This window comes from Cygnus atratus, chromosome 3, assembly GCF_013377495.2.
Source record: "Cygnus atratus isolate AKBS03 ecotype Queensland, Australia chromosome 3, CAtr_DNAZoo_HiC_assembly, whole genome shotgun sequence".
Classification (NCBI taxonomy): Eukaryota; Metazoa; Chordata; class Aves; order Anseriformes; family Anatidae; genus Cygnus; species Cygnus atratus.
In genome coordinates this window covers 109,504,415-109,524,886 of record NC_066364.1, presented here as the reverse complement: position 1 = coordinate 109,524,886, position 20,472 = coordinate 109,504,415, and the positions used below count along the sequence as shown (strand labels likewise).

Sequence of the window (20,472 nt, the reverse complement as noted above, 5' to 3'; positions counted from 1 at the left end):
GGGCCTTGCCCAGGTTTTACTTGACACACATTTTCACGAGTCCCGCTTCTTTCTGATTTTGAGAAGTACATGAGAATTCACTGTCCACACCCGAGGAAGAGGTATGAAATGAGTTATTGTTTGCCTTTCAGAGCTGTAGCTCCAGGGCACGCTTTTGTATGAAGTGCAAGTGATGAAAAAGTGGATCTGCCCAGCAAAGTCAGGATTGTGGTTGGATATGCCAGAAACTGGGTATAAGGAACTTTATCCCTCTGGGGAAAGGCATTTCCATGCACCCCAAAATGTATTTTTTCATGACCCCTATTACAGCTGCATTGTATTAATAATTAGGGTTTGTTTTCATTTTTTCCCACATTTTAGAAAAAGTGCAGAAAACATTCCTGAAATCCATTTGGCTGTCACCAGGTAAAGGTGCCTTGCAATTTTTACCTTTTCTTTCAGAGAAGAATGAGTTATTCTTCATGCTTTTTTTCTGAAGATACATTACTTTGTCTTATCACTCATCCATGCATCTTTCCTCAGAGCTTGGCTAACATTCCTTTTGATTATTAAAACGTTAAATTGTTCAAAACTGAATCGGAGAATGGCATTTACTGCCCAGTTGCATGTTTGCTCTGCAGTGGAGTCTTGTTATAACCACAGAGTGCTTGAATTCAGGGTCCTAATGCCAATTTATCAGTGCTCTAGATTTCAGGAGTCAGCTGCAAGTCCGGATTTATATACTTACATTGAGCAGTGGCAGGTGAAATGTGGTAATGTACTTTGGGAGGGGGGCAGTGAGTGACTTAACTTACAGCGATCATTGAGCCTTTAAGGAAGGATGGTTTTAATGAGTTTGTTGTATAGTTTTATAAACATATTTTAAAACTGCAATTTTCATAGTTAATGTTAACGGTAAGCAGATTTGGAATGTATGAAAATAGATTTCAAGCTGTAAAAATTACTTTTCTGGAATGAGTAAATACTAGTCCTGTTGGTCACAGAAACTTTGTCTCTATTGAGATTCGGGTTTAAATCAGTTAATCTGCAATGCCGAAGTATTAGAATGGGTTTGGGTGTCACAACGCTATTTAACAAGAAGTGTGAGAGTTTTCCTGTCTTCAGATTATGACTTAGAAGTAGAGTTAATGCTTAGCTCAAAGTAACAGCTGTAATTTCCAGGGAGACAACAGATGCAGGTATATTCGGAACAGTGTTGTTTCCCCTTTTTTAATGCCTTGACTACTGTAAGCAAAAACTGCTGAGTAAAGGGACAACATTTTTCTTTGGTTACCTAAAGAGAGACAGACTGCTTTTCTGTTCCTTCACATATATTTTTGGAGCTTGTTGGCCCATTCCAGTGACAGATAAAGTAGAGGTCTGAAAAGCTCCAAATGCATGTTTTGTGAAAATCCAAGGACATCCAGATTAGAGTTGACTCCTCAGTAAAGACCTGCAACCTGGGCTCAAAGATTTCTTCTGTTCAGCCTTCGAGATCAATATTTAAGTACATACTTAACTGCTTGCTGAGAAGGTCTGTAGGTCTGGGCCAGCCGCAGCCTGCTGCTTCGTGCTTGGTTGCGTCAAGTGGCAGGGGAGGAGATGGGAAAAGGAATTGAAGTGCACGGCCAGGAAGAAGTGAATGAGCTGGAAGCAATGTGGAAAGAATTTGGGAAACATGAGGGAAATGCAAGGAGCATAATGTGGAGGTTTGGGAGATAAAGAGGACATAGTAATGACACTGTAGATCACCAATCTATAGAAAATCGGGCAAGTTACAGTGTTGCTCATTATATATCTTTTAAATTACAACCTGTATGTATTGAGGCATACAAGCACATGGAAAATAAAATTTTAAGTACAGTGTAATACATGCTGCCTTTTTTTTTTTATTATTTTTTTTATTTTGATCGCTTACTCATCACAGGCAATGTTTTCCGTGTTTTCTGCTGACAGAAAAATGCTTCCCTGTTCTTACATGTTGATATATTGCTTCGTTTAAGGGAAAGTGTTGGTGTTGCCTTTAGCACAAATGATGTATGCATTTGCATTTCTGGAACACTCTCAGAGTTTCCCGTTTACTTTTATCTTCTCCACAGGATGAGAATCTGTTTTCTAGTTTTATCTTTTCTGAAGATCAGTATAGATTGTTGATTAAATACTGTAATAAATTAACTTGTCGACTTATGCCACATTTCATGTATATATTATATATCTGAATAACGTTGAAGATTTATAGAAGACTTTAGAAATTAATCCAGGACACACATGTTTGAGAACAAAAGCTTTTTTTTTTTTTTATCTGACTTACTTCTAAAAATCTGCTATGTAAAACTGCACGCCTCTTTCTAAAACCAGCTTTGTATTTTAATTGTTCAAGGTTTTTTTTTTGTTTGTTTTTTGTTTTTTTTCCAGTGATTTACCAGGCTTCTGACTTTGTGTGGAAGTGAAAGTAAATCCTTGTGAAATTAGAAACTATAGTCATCTCTACTTGCCAAAAACAGATAAAAAAAAAAGAGAGAGAGAATTTGAAAATACGGAGGTTATTAAGTTAAAAATTTCAGGTTTTGTTGTTTTGTGTTATTAGCCTGCTTGTTTAAAAAAAAAATTACTTCCAAATTGCTGTCTTGCAAAGTAGACTCAAAACTTTCCTGTAGCCATAACTGAATTCTAGATTAATTTGTTATCTGAATTTGTAAATTATGCTTTTTCAACAGAATTGGCTGAATGACTCTCTGTCCTATCCTGTGGGTAGCACACTGTTTTGTTTTCCAGTTACAATAAATAGGAACAGTTTAGTTCTTACCTCTTATCTGTTTTGGTATCTTAACCAGAACTAACATTGTGGACACACCAGTATTTTGAGCTGGAAATATTACCTTAACTAAACATTTTACATAAGCAAACCCTCAAGTTTGCCTCTTAACATAGTACTTGCTGTGTTCTTGTGGGCTTAAAGTGTACGAGCCAGAAGGTAATGGAAATGGGCCAAGTGCTTGCACAAGAAGAAAATACCCATTTTTCATTGTCAGTGACAGTCCTCCTTCAGCGTTATCCAGGCAGCGTTGGCCTGCTCAGAAGGTATCTGCTGTTTGTCTGTTCTGGACTGACAGAAAACACACAACAAATGCAAGAAACTTTTGTTTCTTTGGGCTTGCTAAAAATTTTTGACCACTTCATCGACGTTTTTCTTCTGGTTATTGGAGTAGTTCAGGACAGACTGAGGATCACACAGGTTATCGTATCTCCAAAGCATAAATCTGTCATCACATTTACATTTGTGTTGGGATACATGTAATGCATAACACGCACAACATGTCTGCGCAATAAAGAGCAGATCATTCCTCTACAAAAACATGTAAGCATCTTATTTGTTTTTGCCTGTGAGGCGGTTACATTATTCACACATCATATCTCTGTTGCTTCTGCAGACTGCTGGATGATGCAATGCCCAGGGCCTCTCGGTCTGCAGCGGAGTGCCATCTTCGGGCTTTTCCAGGCTGCTTTTACATGCTCTTTGTGAAGGGAATCAGTCCAACCACTACCATGAACTTTCTCCAAAGCAGTCTTTTCTGGTAGTTGGCTTGATATTTTGCAGTATGGAATGCTGGATGAAAAAAAAAAAAGAATTACTCTTTAAGTGTTGATAAATGTAGCTGTATTAAGTAGCAGCTGCTTAGCATCTTAAGTAAGACTGACTTCTCAGAAAACATACTTGGTGGCTTCTTCAGAGAGGTTGGTTTGTAGAGATACCTTAGGATAAATGCATTGATTTTTGTCTGCAGTGGACTGTCAGAAGAGGAATCCTGACTTTCTCTACGTTATGTAAGTGACAATTACGTGCCGTACAAAGTTTGAGATGATGAGAACATCTAAAAACAGCTGTGCAAATAATCGTTGCACATGTCATTGTGTTAGTTTCTCCATTTCAGTACAGCAGACGGTTGGGAGGGATGTTTCTCTCCTAATCACCCTGACCCCTTGCCAAAACTAGCAGGGCAGAGAGAGACTTGGCCTCCTGTTAAGGTCTTCGTGTCTGTTTTTTTTTGGAGGGGATGTTGCAACATTTCTTTATGCGGCTGTTTTTCTGATGCCTGGTACTGTGGGGTTTTGGTGGGCTCGCAGGAATTTGTATCTAGTGCCTGAACTGCCTTCCTTGCAGAGCACTCTGAATTCGGATATATCCAAATATATATCCAAGTATATCCTGAATTTGCAGTGCTCAAGGCACTCTGTATTGAGGAATAATATTTTGGAGATACTGATATTTAGCCAAATAGGGCTTTGTGTAAAATTAATATACTTCTTATTTTAGAGGTCCTCATCATGACAATAGTGGAGCAAAGCAATTCTGTTTATTTTTGAAACAGACCTTTAAATTTAAAATAAACAGGAGTGTTAGATCATACCTCATGGCAATGTGGAAACAAACTGCCTAAGTCTTTCTCTAAGACTAGCTAGGTAATTTATCTTCTACTTAATTATAACATATGAATGCCAAGTGTTTCCACAGGTTTTTTGGAGTGAACTCCGAAATTCCACAAAAAGAAAACTAGGCCAACTTCTTTTAACAGGCAAGTTTTGTTTCTCCTAAACAATAAACCAACTCCAGTCAAGCCACCTGTTTTCCTCTTTTGTAAAGTCTTGGTCTGAGGGCTCAGAGAAAAAAAGTCCAAGGAAATGTTTTCAGGGTTCAAAGGAGCACAAAGTGATTAAAGAAACAACAACAACAACAACAAAAGGCTTGTAATTCATATGTCCTTTTTTCCCCCCATCGGTTTGTTATATCTACGATTTCACTGATGCCCTTTCAGATTTTAATAGATTCCAAGATAACTTTTTCTTGGTCTCTGCTAAGGAGATGCAGAACCTCTACCAAAAATCAGACACCATGGCTATGTGGGTGACTTTGGAATGATTTTATGAGAGGAAGCATAAGGTCTCTTCTTCTGTTCCTCACCCGCTCCACTGCCTTCCCCCTCCCCAAACATTACCTTTCTTTTGGTCTTGGGCAGTTTTTTCCCAATTCCTTTACCCTATAAACTTGATAATAAGTCACTAGATGCAATTTAAGGGATCCCTTGACAAAAGATAGGGCAAGCCTAAAAAAGGAAGAGGATTACTGCTCCTTGGGAATGAGTTTGGAAGTTTGCCTATGTACATTCAAGGTAATTTTTATCTCTTTCAAAGGCGGCATTTTTTTCTGTGTGTAGTTTTTTCCATTTGTCCTGGAGTGTTCACCCCTAAGGGTCTCATAAGTTTCTTTGTTGAAATTCAAAGAGCTCTTCTGGTTGCATTTTCTCTGCCAGTGGTGGCTCTTTCCACGTGACTCCTTGTTTTGTAGAATTTGTCTTGAATTCAGACAGTTTTTCAGATATAAATAAATACCTCTTTTATATGTTTTTTAGGGGGTTGATATACTATAAACTATCAAAATACTTGAGTTTAGTGTGTGTTAATGATGTAAACTGAAAATTCAGTCTGTTTGGAACTGCGGCTTTCGAGAAATGCAACAGGGAGATGGGGAAGCATGGTCTCGAGCAGAGGAAAATTTTCACAGCTTGTTTTACTGTAAGGTAAGATGTGACTCTTCTGTTTGTTTCATGTCTAAAGGCTCATTTAAAACTGAACAAAATTAGTTTTGCACCATCTCTGTCAGTCTGCTAGCAGTTGCCTTTAACGTAAGCGATGTCTTACCAGAGACTGAAGAGCACCGTGTGTAAGTGGTTTGTGGCACTCTGCTTACCACCTGCAGAGCCGCTCTCGAGGTGACAAGTTGACATGCCCAGAATCAATACAGACCCTCCAAAAGAGCAGGGGGGAGCATGCTGTTGTTGAAGAGACATGTTTCAGAACAGCTTAATTACTTCTTCCCTTCTGATACCAAATGCCTGCTTCATCAAAGGCAGAAAGAGTGCTTTCATACTAGTTTGCGTTTCAAGTGATAGTGGTTATTGTTGATATTTTACCAGTTGCACTGCCCAAGTTAAACTTAGAATGAGCGACATTTTTTCCGGCCACATTGCCAGCACAGGAACTACTTTTTGTTGTGACAAATAAATTTCTCTTTTAGTATACAGTGACATCCAGACTGTGTTTTATGGTTACCAGTGGGTGGGTGATTTCTGAGCCTGGAAGCAGAATACAGAGCCTGTTCTGTCTTGGGCTCTGCATCACTTTTGTCAGTGATGGAAGCATCCAAACTTGCTATTACTTGGTGACCTGTAAGAAATGGATGTGGTGGTCTTGGTATCATTTCTATTTTGCATGTATTAAACAGAGCAAGCAAGGAAATGAACAAAACCCACTCAAATATTAACAAATAAAAATGGTTTGCATTACGGGTCTCCTCAGTAAGCCGTGTACAGTGGAAGCACACATGCATGAGAATTCTCAATGCATTGAAGAATTGATGCATGCATTGCATGTTAAGAATTGAAAAGCCGTAGGAAGTGTCACAAGTTTCAAAAAGAATGGTAGAAGTACCAATACATTTTTATTTTTATTTTTTTAATGGCATGTGGTAACTCAGGTTGAGCAATAACAAGGACTTGGAGGAGAAAGTTGCACATTCCTTTACAAGGTAATGGACATTTTTTCTATTTTCCAACATGTAAATTCTAAATGTTCTTAAATCTTCTTAGGATTATCTTGAGAACAAATAAGCTAGGTTATTCCTGATGGCTTTTATGTTTTTGTTTGTTTGTTTGTTTGTTTGTTTTCAGTATCATATTCTTGTACTTCATGCAGCTCCTCTGTAATTATTGTGAACGAACATCCATGATCAGTTTTAGCGAAGTTTATACAATTGTGGGGTGGTGTAGGGTGGGGTGTGGTGGTGTAGACCCCACTGTCCTTGAGGTGAGAGTCACTCTGTATTGCAGGTCCATCAATTGCAACATCCTCTTTGGGACATTGCTTACTAAGTGCACTCCTAACTCTTTGTCCTCAGCATGACAAACCATTCATGGCAATCTTTGTTCTCCGAATGTTATGACATGAGAAGCCTTCGCAAAGGTAGTGCTATCTCTTTTCCACCAAAGTTGGTTTGGAGGGGCTTCCTTCCCCTCTGTCTGCTGATCTTCATCGTGTTTTCTCCCTGTTCCACACATGCTCAGTAAGCAAAAGGAGGAGTTGAGCCCTATGGAGAAGAGATCATGTTGAACTGACTGGAAGTAAGAATAGACATTTACATTTACAATGTGTGTTTTCTGGCATGGGACAACATCCTGGAAGCTCCCTGTATACACGTGTTTGCTGGCATATGTAGCAAGTTAGCTTAAAAAATAGTAATAAAATAAAACTTCCTTATGAATTTCCTTTCACTTAAAGTAAGCTTCGGTGATATTGGTATTCTTGCTCTTGTGTTCATGGCAACAATATTAATATTAATGTCGTTAATATAAGTGGCTATGGAATATTGATTGTATTGGAACACATTTTAAAGTCATCTTTGTGTTGTGAAAAAATCTATTTAAATTGCATAAAAGACATTCTTTTGCTTAATTGTAACTTGAAGACAGAAAAAAAAATAATTGAGACAGCCTTGAAAGAACGGTCTGTTGGAGGGCCAACTAAATCAGTTTGTGATTAGATGCATTGTCATGAATTTATTAATAGGACCACTAAGAACAGTATTGCCGTAGCAATACTGAATTTAATCTTTTCTTTCTCTGTTCTTACTGGGCAAATAATTATCTTCGATGATTTGAAAATGGGAACTTCACCACACAACTTTGTTTTGTATAAATATGAAAGCATACATGTATTTAAAGGCGAGAGAATTGGTACCACTTGGTCTCCATATAAAACTCTGGTTTATGAGAGATGTATCAAGAACTGAGCTGTATAAACGGGTGCTGTGAGGCTTAAACCGAAACCAAGCAAAAATGTGCAGCCTGCCTCTTTTGCCTATAATAGGGTCAACGTTGGGATCCGTGATTCCTTTGATCTTTACATAAAACAGATGAAAATGCATAAATTGCTTCTAATCAGAGATGAATTAAAGGAAAATAGCCTCCCGGAGGACAAAGCACCCCAGGCACCCATCAACAGCCTTACCAAATGACAGACCTGGAGGAGACTTCAAAGCTGCAAACACAACTGCCAGTGAAATCCACCAAGAATCTATATGCTGTTAAAAAAAAAAAATAAATCACAGTTTACAAGTGCCCAGAACTCTCTCTTTAAGAAAAAGTGACAGAAACACACAACAAGGACTTACTTTTTTAAGCTGCTAAATATTCTTTTTCTTTTAGAAGAGTTGATAAGGCAAGACATGCTTGTTTAATTCAGTCGAAAAATGTGTTTAGGCATGACAAGCATTGGTAATTTTTGTGTCAGGTAGGGTTTACTCAATTTGAGTGGTACGGGGTTTTGAAGCTGAAGTCTATATTTCTAGTGGAGGCAGATCAGACATTTATTGTAATTGCTTCCTTGGTTGTCATCCGTGTTTGTCACTATGAACACAAACATGGTTAACGTTCCTCAAGCTGCAGAAGAAGAAGAAAATGTAATGAATTATCAGGCTTGATTTTGGAGGTGAGGGGAGATTTGAGGGAAAAATTTTATTATGAAGCATTTTTTTCTTTGTGGGAAAAAAGTTTACTTTTTCCCAAGTTAAATCAGATTTCAGATACTTTTCTAGCTCATGTAACTTATTTTAACACTGTGTAGATATTAATACCAGTAATGTTAAATTAACTGTTGAGGGAAAATAACCCAAACAAAAATTTTGCTTTTTTGTCAGCATTCTCCTAGTGAAAAGATACCAAAACTGCATTTAACATTTTTAAAGATAGAGAATGAACACACTTTAATGGACTACTAAAATACAGCTTTTAATAGAGACTATTGCAGTCCCTGTGAAATAAATGCTCTATTAGGAAGGATTTCACCTGCTGCCAACTGCAGACTTTGTCTGGGATTTGTTTACAGCATAACATTTATTTCCAAACCCACATAAATTTGAGAATCACTTAGGCACACGTAAGCAACAAATGACATGCCCAAATGCATAACTATATATGAAATTGTTCAGTGGACTGAATGATTTGCTGTAGGTGAGGTCAGAAAGGTTGCCTAATTCTTTGTTGTAAGAACTTACTTTCAGTTGCTTCTGACTTTAATTGCTGTAACTGCAGTGAATGTTATGAGTCTGTCTTGGGCTCTTGTTTTTTGGAAGAAGAAAGCAAAAAGATTTTGCCAGTCTAATGGGGGAGCTACAAAAAATTGCTGAGCATTTTCTCTTCAAAATTTGTAATTTTTTCCTACATCCTGAGGTCACTGATACCTCTGTTCTTTGGAGCAGGAATTGTAAATTTTGAGAAAATTGAGTCTGCCAATTGAGTCTGCCTTACATCTTGTCAGACCTTCAAATTCAACAGTTGGCTTTCCACAGCTCATGTTCGCTAAACATGCTTGTCTCACTTTTGGGCCACTGACCAGGCTGCACATGAACTGAGCGGAGATTCACGCACCCAAGGGACACAGCTGGACTTTCTACATAAAGCCAGATCCTGACTAATCCAATCAATAGCTGGATTGATACAGCATTAGGCTCTCAGGCAGAGCAGGGAGTCTTATTCTGTCAGGTGGGGTGAGAGGTGGAGGGAGAGGAAAGTGAAGTTTGAAACTGGAGAAAAATCAGATGTTTTGAATAAAACTCGATGACCCATGACAGTGCACAGCAACAGACTCTGATTGTTGACTTCCTTCTAGCATTAAAAAAAAGAGGTCTTTGCCACAATGTGCACAGGAAATCATCCCCATAGCTTTTGCACTAACACTGTTTTTCTGCCTAAGAGTCAAACTTTCCCTAATACTGAGTCATACTTCAGCAGCATACAAAGCCTAAAACCAAAGTCAGCTACTCTGCCTTTCTCTGAGTGCCTGGAAAATCGTTGCAGATGCCATGCTTCAGCATGGTCGTTTGGTTCTCCTCTCTTTCAGTTTTAATCACAGAGGATTCTCTGAATTAGGCTGGGCCTCATGTTGTTGGGACTTCCATGGGTATCACTCTCTTGTCTAAGAGACATCCAGAGGCCTAATGTCTTCGTTCTATACGACAGCAAGTAACGCAGGTACAAATTGATTGCTACTAGGCAACACAACAGCTTTACGTGTGTTTTGTTTTAAGAAGTAAAGGAGCTCATTTTCTCCAATTGTCTTTCTGGATGCAAGGAAATTTTGGCTATCCGCTTCATATTTGCTATGTAAGTCTACTTGGAAAAGGAAGATGATGCATGACCATCTGCTTTAAGCAATCAGCATGATAGACTCATCAAGCTCTCAGTGATATCTTCAGGCTTTTCTTGAGGTGGGAGTATGCATTAATCAACCAGACAGTGCCAAGTGCTGCTGCTCCTAAATGAGGTCTCACAGGGGCATGAGGTGCCTTGGGGTTCTGATTCACAATCCGAGATGGTTTACTTTGGGATGACTGTTCGGGTTAGTGCTCTGCCTCTGCTTCAGGGACAATTCAGTTGCTTATGTAGCAGCTCCTGCGCTGCTACAAATTACAGGTTGGCAAGCGAAGGAAAATTGAAATTGGTGCCAGTGTGCCATTGCAACCGAGCTGTGCCTTGCATCAGTTCAGAACTGTGAAACACTCATTTCACAAGGAGCTGAGCCACCCTGCAGCAGGGTGAGTACCCCTTGCCCCCAAGAAAAAGAGGATCAGGTGGGCAGCTGAAAGGAGAGCTGCTGCATCTGTCCTGTGATAATCTGCCCCGTTCAAGTATTGGAGCCCCGAACTCCACAGTGATCTTGTCCTTTGTCTTCTCCCTCATTCTTTCGGTGTCCAATCCCTCAAAAGCAAAGTGGGTGAGGGAAAAACAATTTCATCCTGGTGTGATGTCATGAGATCTTCCTTAGCCAGTCAGAGATGTCAAGTTCACCACCAAGATCCATTATCCAGCAACAAAAATGCTTTTAAAAGGGAATTTTTTACAGTGTTCCTCTACTTGTATGGAAATTAGTGTTTGTGCAATCAGAAGATGTTTCTGCCTATGAAGGACCCAAACAAGGACGTGCAGTTCTCAGAAACTTTTGAATGTCTTCAGATTTTATTAGGTTATTTGTGTTGGATGGCACTCATTGCTCTGACATGTATGCAAATGCAGGTGCATTTTGCATGCAATGACAGTTCTCTCCAGTTACAAAATTTGATCAGGAATGTGTATTTGGTCATTCTGCTGTTTCACGTTTAGTCTGGGAATTGAATAGTGGCAGTCTCATGTGAAAGGCCTTCATCCCAGTGGGGATTTCAGCATAGTCCCTGCCATGCTTCCAAGTTTCACTGTGCAAGCCCAAGCTTGAACAGCCTTCAGTATGTCCGCTTTTCAAAATACCGTTCTCTATCATTGTCTTCATCACCTTTGTAAAGTATCTGTCACCTTTACGGCCCTTCAGTCCCCAGAGATGGAGTTAGAATGTGGTCTTACGTTCATTTGTGCCTAAATTTGCCTTTGTTTTTCATCTATCACAGTATATCTCATTTTCCTAGGCTGTGACCAACCAGTACAGGGAAACTAAATTTTGAAATTGCCTATAATTCCATTTTATTTAGAAAGAACAAAAACATTTGTCACAGTCTGCGTTTCGTTTGTGCCTTTCCCTTCAGCAGCTGAGCTGATAGCCTTCGTTGCTCTGCCTCTAGCTTCCTTTTCTTCAGAAAGGGGGAAAAAGGAGAAAAAGCTTCTGTTTACATGCCTATAACTCAGTACAGGATATATGAGGCTTGCTCATGTGCTGCTACTGCATTTCTCATTTTTATCCCTTTCTTATCCTGTAATGTGGTCCATTTACCCTTCAGAAAAAACAGGTTATTTGCCCTCCCGGAGGAAGCGGCATGCAGAAAAGGTTGTTTTTCCCCCTCCTGCCATATGGAGGAGAGAATCTGAGAATAATGCTTGTAAATACGGCTCAGCTTTTGAAGAAACATCTTCCTGTGAGATGGCTGTAGTTGTTCCAGATTATGCTGCTTATAAAAACAAGTGGAATTGTCCCAGATTAGTCCACTGCACTCATGTAAACTGTGACTGATTTTGGTTTCTCGTCGCATGCCAGGCTGTAGGCTGTGGTTGCTCAGAAGCTCTTACACAATGCCTGTGGGTATTGCAGCGCAGGGGAATGAGCAGCGGGTGAAAAGAACGAGGACAGATGTCTTGGGGTAAATCATTTCTGCCCAGTCAAAGCTTTCAGATAATAAATACAAGATAGGCTCGCTTGGTGACACTGCCCGTCCTCAACTTCTGCTGATCTGCTGGGAAGCAAAAGCAGAGCTGTTGCTGTCACCTTCAAAGGTATCCTCTCCTTCTGGAGCTATTATGTCCAGCTGTCTGCAGCTGAAAACACCTTGTAGATGTCAGCGGTTCACATTATCTCTCTCCTGAGAATGCAGTTTCAAGAGGCATCTTTTTGGCAGCCCTGCCAGCTGACACAGCTCTTGTTTTACTCTTGCATCACTGCCATAATTGTGCTGGTAAATTATTTGTAGGGATGCCTGATGAGCTGGTTCAGGGAATTGAACTGGTTTTAAATCAAACATTTTCCTTGTATGGCCTTACAAAATGGTTGTAGGAGCACAACTGAGGGAGGATCAGCAGTTCTCTGTGTCTTTCTTTACAAGCTTCTTTCTCGAGACTGTCTGTGCTGGGGATCTGAGGGTAGCAGCACAGTTGCTGGTGGATCAGTTCTGTGCTTTCCCATACCGAACAAGGTAATGTTGTTATTCTTAAGGTTGAGAAGGTTTTCCAATTTAAAGAACATGTTGGGCTACAGGGTATCCCAACCTCTGTCCATTGAACAGCCTTTATTAGGAATCTATTCTGGAATTTTGGAGATGCCCGTAATGAACCCCATTCCTACCCAGCATCACCTTTTAAAAGTAAAATTAGCAATGACTTTTTGCCCTCCTATATACGCAACGCACCCCCATTCCCACATTGCTCTGCCCCCTGAAGCTCCCATGAGACTCTAATGCTAAAAAAAATTGGCAAAAGTTTTGCAAAGACTATGTGTAGAAGGTTTGCCCAGAAGGTTTTTAGATAGCTGGTGTTTTCATCATGTTGGTGACTCGAGGGACTGTGGGACTGCTAAACTAGGAGGTCTCAGACGCTGTGCAACTGAATCCTTTGTAAATGCATGGGAAATAATGTAGGTATTTTTGATAAATTTGCCTTTATTTATATTGAACAAATGTAACTTGAGTATAGCTAGTAATTTAAAAGGAAACTGTATTTGAAAATAACACAAATGCTTGCAGGAGGTAAAGAAGAGATTAGCAGGTGGAAGAGTAGAACAGAGAGGGACTGAGGCTGAAGCAAGGGTTAGGTGTGCAAGGAGGAACACAGGAGTAGAGATAATAAGTGTTTAGATTGGGGAAATTAGGTGGGATTGATGTGATGGGAATATTTCTGCAGTGCTAAGCCTTCAGTATTACAAGAAGGGCAGAGGATTTCTGAGCTGTGTGTTAGGTTGGGGTGTTGAAGAAGAGAGGTTTTTTAATGTGGCTCAGGTTGCTGTAACCACTGAGTAATTAAATAAAAATTCATGGATAGAGACCATATCTGTGCGTTCTTTCAGTAGCACTATGTGTTTCAAAACACACCTGAGGAGTGTGCTTGGGATCAGCTGTGCCAGTAATGGAGAGAAAGTAGCTGTTGGGGCTTGGGGATGCTCGGTTGGGTCCTTGTTCTGCCGCGGGCTTCTGGAGCAGTCTCAGCCTCAAGCAAAATGGGAAGGTTACTCTGAATCAGTGCATCTCCGGTGTGTGTTGGACTCAGCCCATATGGAAATAAAACGGTGTTTTTATTTGGAATGCAGGAGTTTGAGGAGCGTGGTGCATAGTCCTTAGCCAGCACTAAGAACTGGGAGACTGGAGCATCCCAAGCATCCCATTTTGGACCTTACTTGCTAAAACTAAATTTTTTTACTGAGCTGTTGTGAACAACATGATGTTTTTTTCCACTGGAGGTCAGAGATATTTTTCTAAGGTCCAGCAGAGGTATGGTGTGAGCTGTATTTCTAAAATAAAGTGCAGTGCTGCCAAATTTGAAGTTGTTTTAAAGAAAAAGGCAGCAGAATTTTAAGGAACTGAGACGCTTTTGCTGAAATGTTACCTCACCTGCAGAAAAGGAAAGTCATCAACCTAATGAAGATATATGTGAGTACTTCAGCTCACACCGATGAAGATTTGCAAAGTTATTGAAAACTTTAAGTAAACTTGTAAAAGTAGTAACATGATTTGACACTTGTAAATAGCAAGGCTGCCAGCTTGCCCATGACAATAAAAGACAAGTCTGGGCACTGAACGATGCATTTTTCTGATCTGATAGCACCTGCTTTTAATCTTTTAAGTAAACATTTTTTCAAGATGTAAATTTTTATGGGATATTTACCAAAATCGATTTGAAATACATCGAGGTATAGTCTTATTTCCGCTTAACCAACCAGTGTAAATCTGCCTTAGAGACAATGATATTGACTTTAATCACAAAACAGGTCTTCCTCCAGTACGTGAATGTTTCTTTCAAATGAAAACCGAGTAGAAATTAAAATAAGAATATGCTCGCTGAGGTCACGTTGTGGGCAGTTCGGATAGAAGAGCACAAATGCAAACTGGTAGAAAGGCAGGTGAGTCTCGTTTGAAGAGGAGACGTGCTCTCTAATTGTAAAGTTAAGTTTTTCGTCAAATGTGATTGAAAGTAAAGCATTTGAGGTCCGTGTAAAGATTGAAAATGGGTGTTTTAAACACTAGGTGGTGCCATTGTGTAAAGTTGCCTTTCCTGACGACAGCGAAGGTGAAAACGATGTTATGAAAACTCGGGAGTAAGAAAGCATACAGAGAAGTTGGCAGTTTCAAATCAGAGGTTTGTGGCACAGGACGAGTGGTTTTGTAATATGCAGATGGAGAACGAATAGCCTGGCAGAGAGAGCTGTATAAGTTCGATTATGTTAACCTTAGGTCTGCTTGAAAGTATTTGCCTTTTTTTATTTTATTATTATTTCACATGGGAATAGAGAACTTAACTCATACTATGTGAATCTACGAGCCATCTCCTAGCAGCTTTATATAGTGAATATATCAAAACAAGCTTCCCTTGTGTTACTTCAAATACACCCTAAAATGCCTTAGGATTAAAGCAATCATCTGTAATACAATATCTGTGGCTCATTGTTGATTGGCTCAAAACATGAAATACAGCTTTTTTTTTCTTTTCTTGGAAGAACCTATGTGCTTCCTTCATTGTCTACTTCACCAAAATTCTGCATTCCTTGTCTAATCCTGAGATATTAAAATAATTAAGTGGGATAGTCACAGTTTCACTTAATGAAGCATAATTGGGGGTTGGGATACTTTGATATTAAAATCAAAAAGAAAACACAAAAAAATGGCTTCCCTGAGCATACGCAGCTTTATTTCTATTTATTGCTACCTGTTTTAAGCAGCAAACGGGGAGCTTGCTTGCCTAAGGACAGTTGGACTGTCCTGCTAACAACTCTTTTAGCGTGCTAATCTTTATCACAGAACGTGTGCAACCCTGTTTTATTGGACCCGTGAGAAGAGTTAGCTCTGACCAAAGTGATCATTATAATTTCAAGATGTGTAAATTTGATTACATCTATGTTTATTCTTTTAGGTAAAGTGGTTAAAAGAAAATCAAAGTTTCGCAATCACCATTCAGATAGAGTTGCTATATGTAAATGATGTATTGTTAATTAACTTGTTGGGAGAAATGTGTTTAACTTTATCCAGCAAATGGCATAGAATGATTGTTCTTATTGAGTCAGATAAAATACGATTTCACGTGCTTTGTTATTTAAATATATAAGGTCCTAATAACAATTTATGTGACCTAGAAAACACCAAAGAGTTGGCATCAATTTTTAAATTACTTCTTTCTTTCCAACCAAGAACCCTGTTCTGTAATAATATCTTACACACAGGGTTGCTTTATTATAGATGTTGCATGTACTTTAACTGCTGTGCAAAGCACCTCTCCCATGTAATTACACAAACATATTCTTAATTAATATGACTCGTGTTAGCGTGATCGAGCAATGGAATATTTTTTAGGTGTGTTTTGCAACTCTGAAAGAAGGCTGACAAATGAGGAATGTGGTTACTAAATATCGCACATCTCATGAAGAAATCCTCAGAAAGGACAAGGCCGGGACACCTGTACTGACTTTATTGTGATGAATTGCCTTAAAAAGCCCTGGAACATGTGTTGGTGCAGGAATTGCAGTATCCTGTGCTCTTCTTGATTGTTAAGGATCTGTATAGAAAAGTGTTGTCAGATACACAGAGCGCTTGGAGCGCTGGAATCTGGAATCGTTTGTTTCAATGTGGAACAGCTTGACTATATCAAACTGGGACCCCACTGTATGCTAAGGTAACATTTTTTGTGTTCCCTACATCTGTGATTTAACCACCGGCTACCCTGGCGATAGGACCTGTAGCGTGCTATTATGCTGCTCAGCTCTGTGCTTTGGATCAGTTGCTTTTTTATATGTTCATGCATTTTTCCATCTGCTTATGCCTGGAATACATGCAGGAATTTTAGGACTGGGAATGAAGCTAGGAAATGGATATGGCTCCTCTCCTTATGTCCAGTAATTTTGCCACTCCATTTGGAACTGCTGTAAGACAGCACAGAGGATATATATCACGATCGTGATAATCATTAATGCAAATAAGATTGTGCACGTGCGTGTGTAGTCATGTAGAGAGATGATTTTGGCGCTGTGATTTCATAAAGCTTTTGAAGTTGTGGCCATACAGCTAATGAAGGAGGAGGAGTGGGTAGATTAAAAATAGAGTAGTTACTTCCCCGGGACATTTAGCTGAAGCAGCTTGATTTGGTAGAGTGCCACTTGAGAGGTAGATCAGCTAGCTGCATGTAGGGAAGCAGGGTAATGATGTGCAACTTGCACAACCAGTTCTGGAAGCAAAAATGAAGTGAGGCATAGGCCACTGTCCATCTCCAAACTCCCTCCATAATATATAGACGGGGGAGTTCGTGGCAGTGCCAGCAGGCATTTTGCCATACCTTCTGGAAGCTCATTACGCTCGCTTGATGCCAGTCAGTTGCAAACTAGTTGAACATTGAGAAATCTGTTGGGACTGTTGTGGAAATTTCCAATGATTTTAGGGAGGAGAATGAAGCAGTTTCATAAATAGTGCCCATCCTCTCTCCCCTTCCCCATTACCCAATGTGAACAAAAATGTTGGTAAGAAAGAATACTTTTTAGGATGCCACAAGCAGACAGTGTCACATGTGGGCAAGTGGAGTCGAGCCCTCCAAGCTACAATTGCCAAGCGTATCAATCGGAGAGCAGGCAAGAGGAGAACAGATGCCAGCAATTTGGTCACTACAAGTAAAAACCCTGTAAGGTGTATTGATGCTGGAGTGTGTTATCCTGAGGCAGGTTTGGAAAACCATTGGACACACCAAGAGGAGATGGCAGTGCTGCTGGTTACCAGGATGGCAACTCTGTCTGGGGATGTGGTGGTGGAAAGGGAACTCTTAACCCACAAACCATTGGGAAGGACGTGCTAGATCAGGCGGCAGGCATGCCGAACTCATCCCTTGTCTTCACCTTTATTCTCTCAGGATCTGTAGATATGAGGATGGCATGGCTGCTGCAATGGCTGTGTTTCTCACCATACTGAAAAGAGACATTTCTGGTCACCTTTCAGGGCTTTAAAGAGAGAGGTTTCAGCTGGTCAAGACAGTCCCGGAGCTGTGGGGGGCACACAGGTATGCAGACGAGACCTGCTCAGATGTGAAGCAGTGCAGTGAGGGTGAAAAGTGACAAAAAGCCTGACGAATAGGTAGGGATGTGTCTGTGTAAAGCCAGGAAACCAACAAACGGCCTCTATAAAATTCTTCCCTTGCCAATAAAGATTATTTAAGGTGACATAAAACATCAAAAATTCAGCTCAATTAGAGCCTGAGGACATCACTTCGGGGAGGTCAGCTTAACTGCCCTATCTGCTTGAATGTCTTTTTTTAGACAAGCCCTGTGTTCTGGTGATTGCCCTTCCTCCTAGATGTATGGCTCCACTAGAGCCATACTCATTTGACTGTTTTCCCATGACTGCTCAATAATAGTACAGAGGGAAACCCACAGAGAATTAATCCAGTCATGGTTGTGCTAATTTCCAAAGAAGCAAGTGAAAATAAGGGGAGTTTGTAATAAATGCAATATAAAACCTGTTTACACGACCGATTCTTATCCCCACCCCCAGCACCCTGGCCTTACCTCATTCCAGATTCCTGATTGTAGCTGAAAGCATTTCTGTGCTTTCCTGTACCAGAAAAATTCCCTTTTTTATCTTGGCTATGAAAGACTTGTATGAAAGACCTTTCAGTGGAAAGAGGGAATCAGTCTAAATGTGTTGCTATTGAAAGAGGATGGGTTTATGGTCACGTAGTTTGGTGTTCTAAAGAGGACTATACATTTAATCTTTGATCTAGAAATGGTTTTAAGAGTCTGCACATAAGCTAAAAGAAGTCCTATCTAAATGTGCCATCTTCAGCTCCAGGCGTAACTGGAAGGATTGGGGTCTTTTCTGAGTGAGTTTTCTCACATACGATTTCACTACATAATTTCAGGGGGCTTTCTCTATCTTCATTTAGCTGGTATATCATTTTCAGAGAAAACAATTTGATTTTTCAGTTCTGTATTCAGGGACGAAGTAGATTGTCCTCTTTGAGGTTATAGTGTCTGTTTAGTTATTTCTAGGGATGATGCGGACAGTTGGGTATTCAGACTTCTTCCAATCTGATCTCTGGAAATAGTAATTTTAAGAAAGGCTAGGTAAATCTTTGCATATGAAAAGAATGTTACTGAAGAAGTATTTACCAAATTTTAGAAAATTAATATGGTTTGAAGCAGTTCTCTGACTTGAGGGATTGAGTCACCTCTGAAATGCATTGGAAGCCTGAAAAAGTCTCAGTATATTGAAAGGTCAGCATCATTTTATGTCTTTATGGGCAGTAGCAGACCTCAGATAAATAAAGCATTTAAGCATGTTTAGTACCAGTGAAGCCAAAAATTTATAAACGTGAATTTTAGAAGAAAGAAGCATTTAGAGCAAAGAAGTCATTTTGGCACTTTTTTAAAAACCGAACTTTGACCTTGAAATGATATACTAATCTAGGCAAGTGGGCATCTACATTGAAACCTGAAAAATAGCAAGGTCATATTCTTGCAAGTGAGAGTTGAAGAGATGACAGAAACAAGTCCCCATTATCCCCCCCCACTTTTCAAAAATGGAGGACAGTTTCTCTTTGTGGTCCTGGAAGCACTTCCCAGCTTCATTTTTTCCTGGTTAGTGTAACAAGCATCCTCCACCACTGCTAAACAGTGCCTCTGCCACTGCTTGCAGAGGCTTATATTACCCTACTTGTTTTGCCTTTCTGTAGGGATATATGGTTCCCATATATATAAGAATCCAGTATATATTCCAATTCTGTCAGACTAATGAGTTTCCTAAATACTGGCTTTTCATCAGAAATGTACCTACGAATACATGCTGTTCTTGCAACATGGAGTATTGTTCAACCTGTGCATTGTGTATTTAACTATGAGAGAAGTCTGACTCAATATATGTATTATTTTTGTAAAATAGACAATTAACTAAACTCGGTCTTTATGCAGTAAACATGCACTTTGGATAATCTTTTCAAAGAGAATAATGCAGACATTACACCAATTCTGATATGTGGAAGATGATCCATAGGGGAAAAAGATACATGTGCACGAGTCAATTATTTGAGAATAAAGCCCTTAATTTCTTCAGGCTCTATAAAAAGAATTTGGGCATCTGGACATATTTATTTTAGAGATATAGGAGTAAATCTTCAGCACAGAGCATAGGGAGTTAACCATGGAACATTCATTAACGTTAATGGGATTTCTATGGCTAATTCCCCACACACTGGCTGAAAATTTAGCCCAAAGAGATTTGAAAAGTGATGTTGGGAAGCAAGTTGGTCGGTTAGCCTGATTACTTTCATGTTATTAACTGCTCTATCTGCCACTGGCTTTGCATGAGCACTGAGATATACTTAACAGTTACTAATAAAGGACTGTATACTAGATACTGATTCTCATATGGAGGTACAGTAATGTAGTTATATGAGCAAATGTTAGAATACTCCTTTGGGGTATTTTCAGAAAAAAAACACACCAACAACCAAACACAGCAAAGCCACAGAATAAAAAGAAATGTATATATATTAAGGCATGTTTTTAGACAGCAGAACTGGTTTATATTTCTGGTATCTTTAGTATAGCTTTAGCATAAATAGAAAGTATAACTTAAAAAAATAAAATGAATGCTGTATTACTAGGATCTAAATTCAGAGTTGACCAACTCTGAGCAGGGAGTTGGACCAAAAGACTTCCAAGTTCCTTCTAACCTAAATTATTTTATGATTTAGATTTAATGTAGCACTTTTCTTAATGCCTTTTTGG

The 20,472-nt window shown here is 39.4% G+C and overlaps 1 protein-coding gene across 1 annotated transcript in view; it reads left to right on the top strand.

Moving 5' to 3' along the window:
* The first annotated feature begins 3,731 nt into the window (after positions 1-3,731).
* WDPCP (WD repeat containing planar cell polarity effector) overlaps positions 3,732-20,472 on the top strand; it is a 132,479-nt gene continuing 115,738 nt past the window's right edge. The window contains exons 1-3 of the mRNA XM_035552900.2: positions 3,732-3,804; positions 5,388-5,555; positions 6,512-6,562. Of these exons, the coding sequence (XP_035408793.1) occupies positions 5,500-5,555; positions 6,512-6,562 (107 nt within the window). The 5' untranslated portion in view covers positions 3,732-3,804; positions 5,388-5,499. The remainder of the gene's footprint in view (positions 3,805-5,387; positions 5,556-6,511; positions 6,563-20,472) is intronic.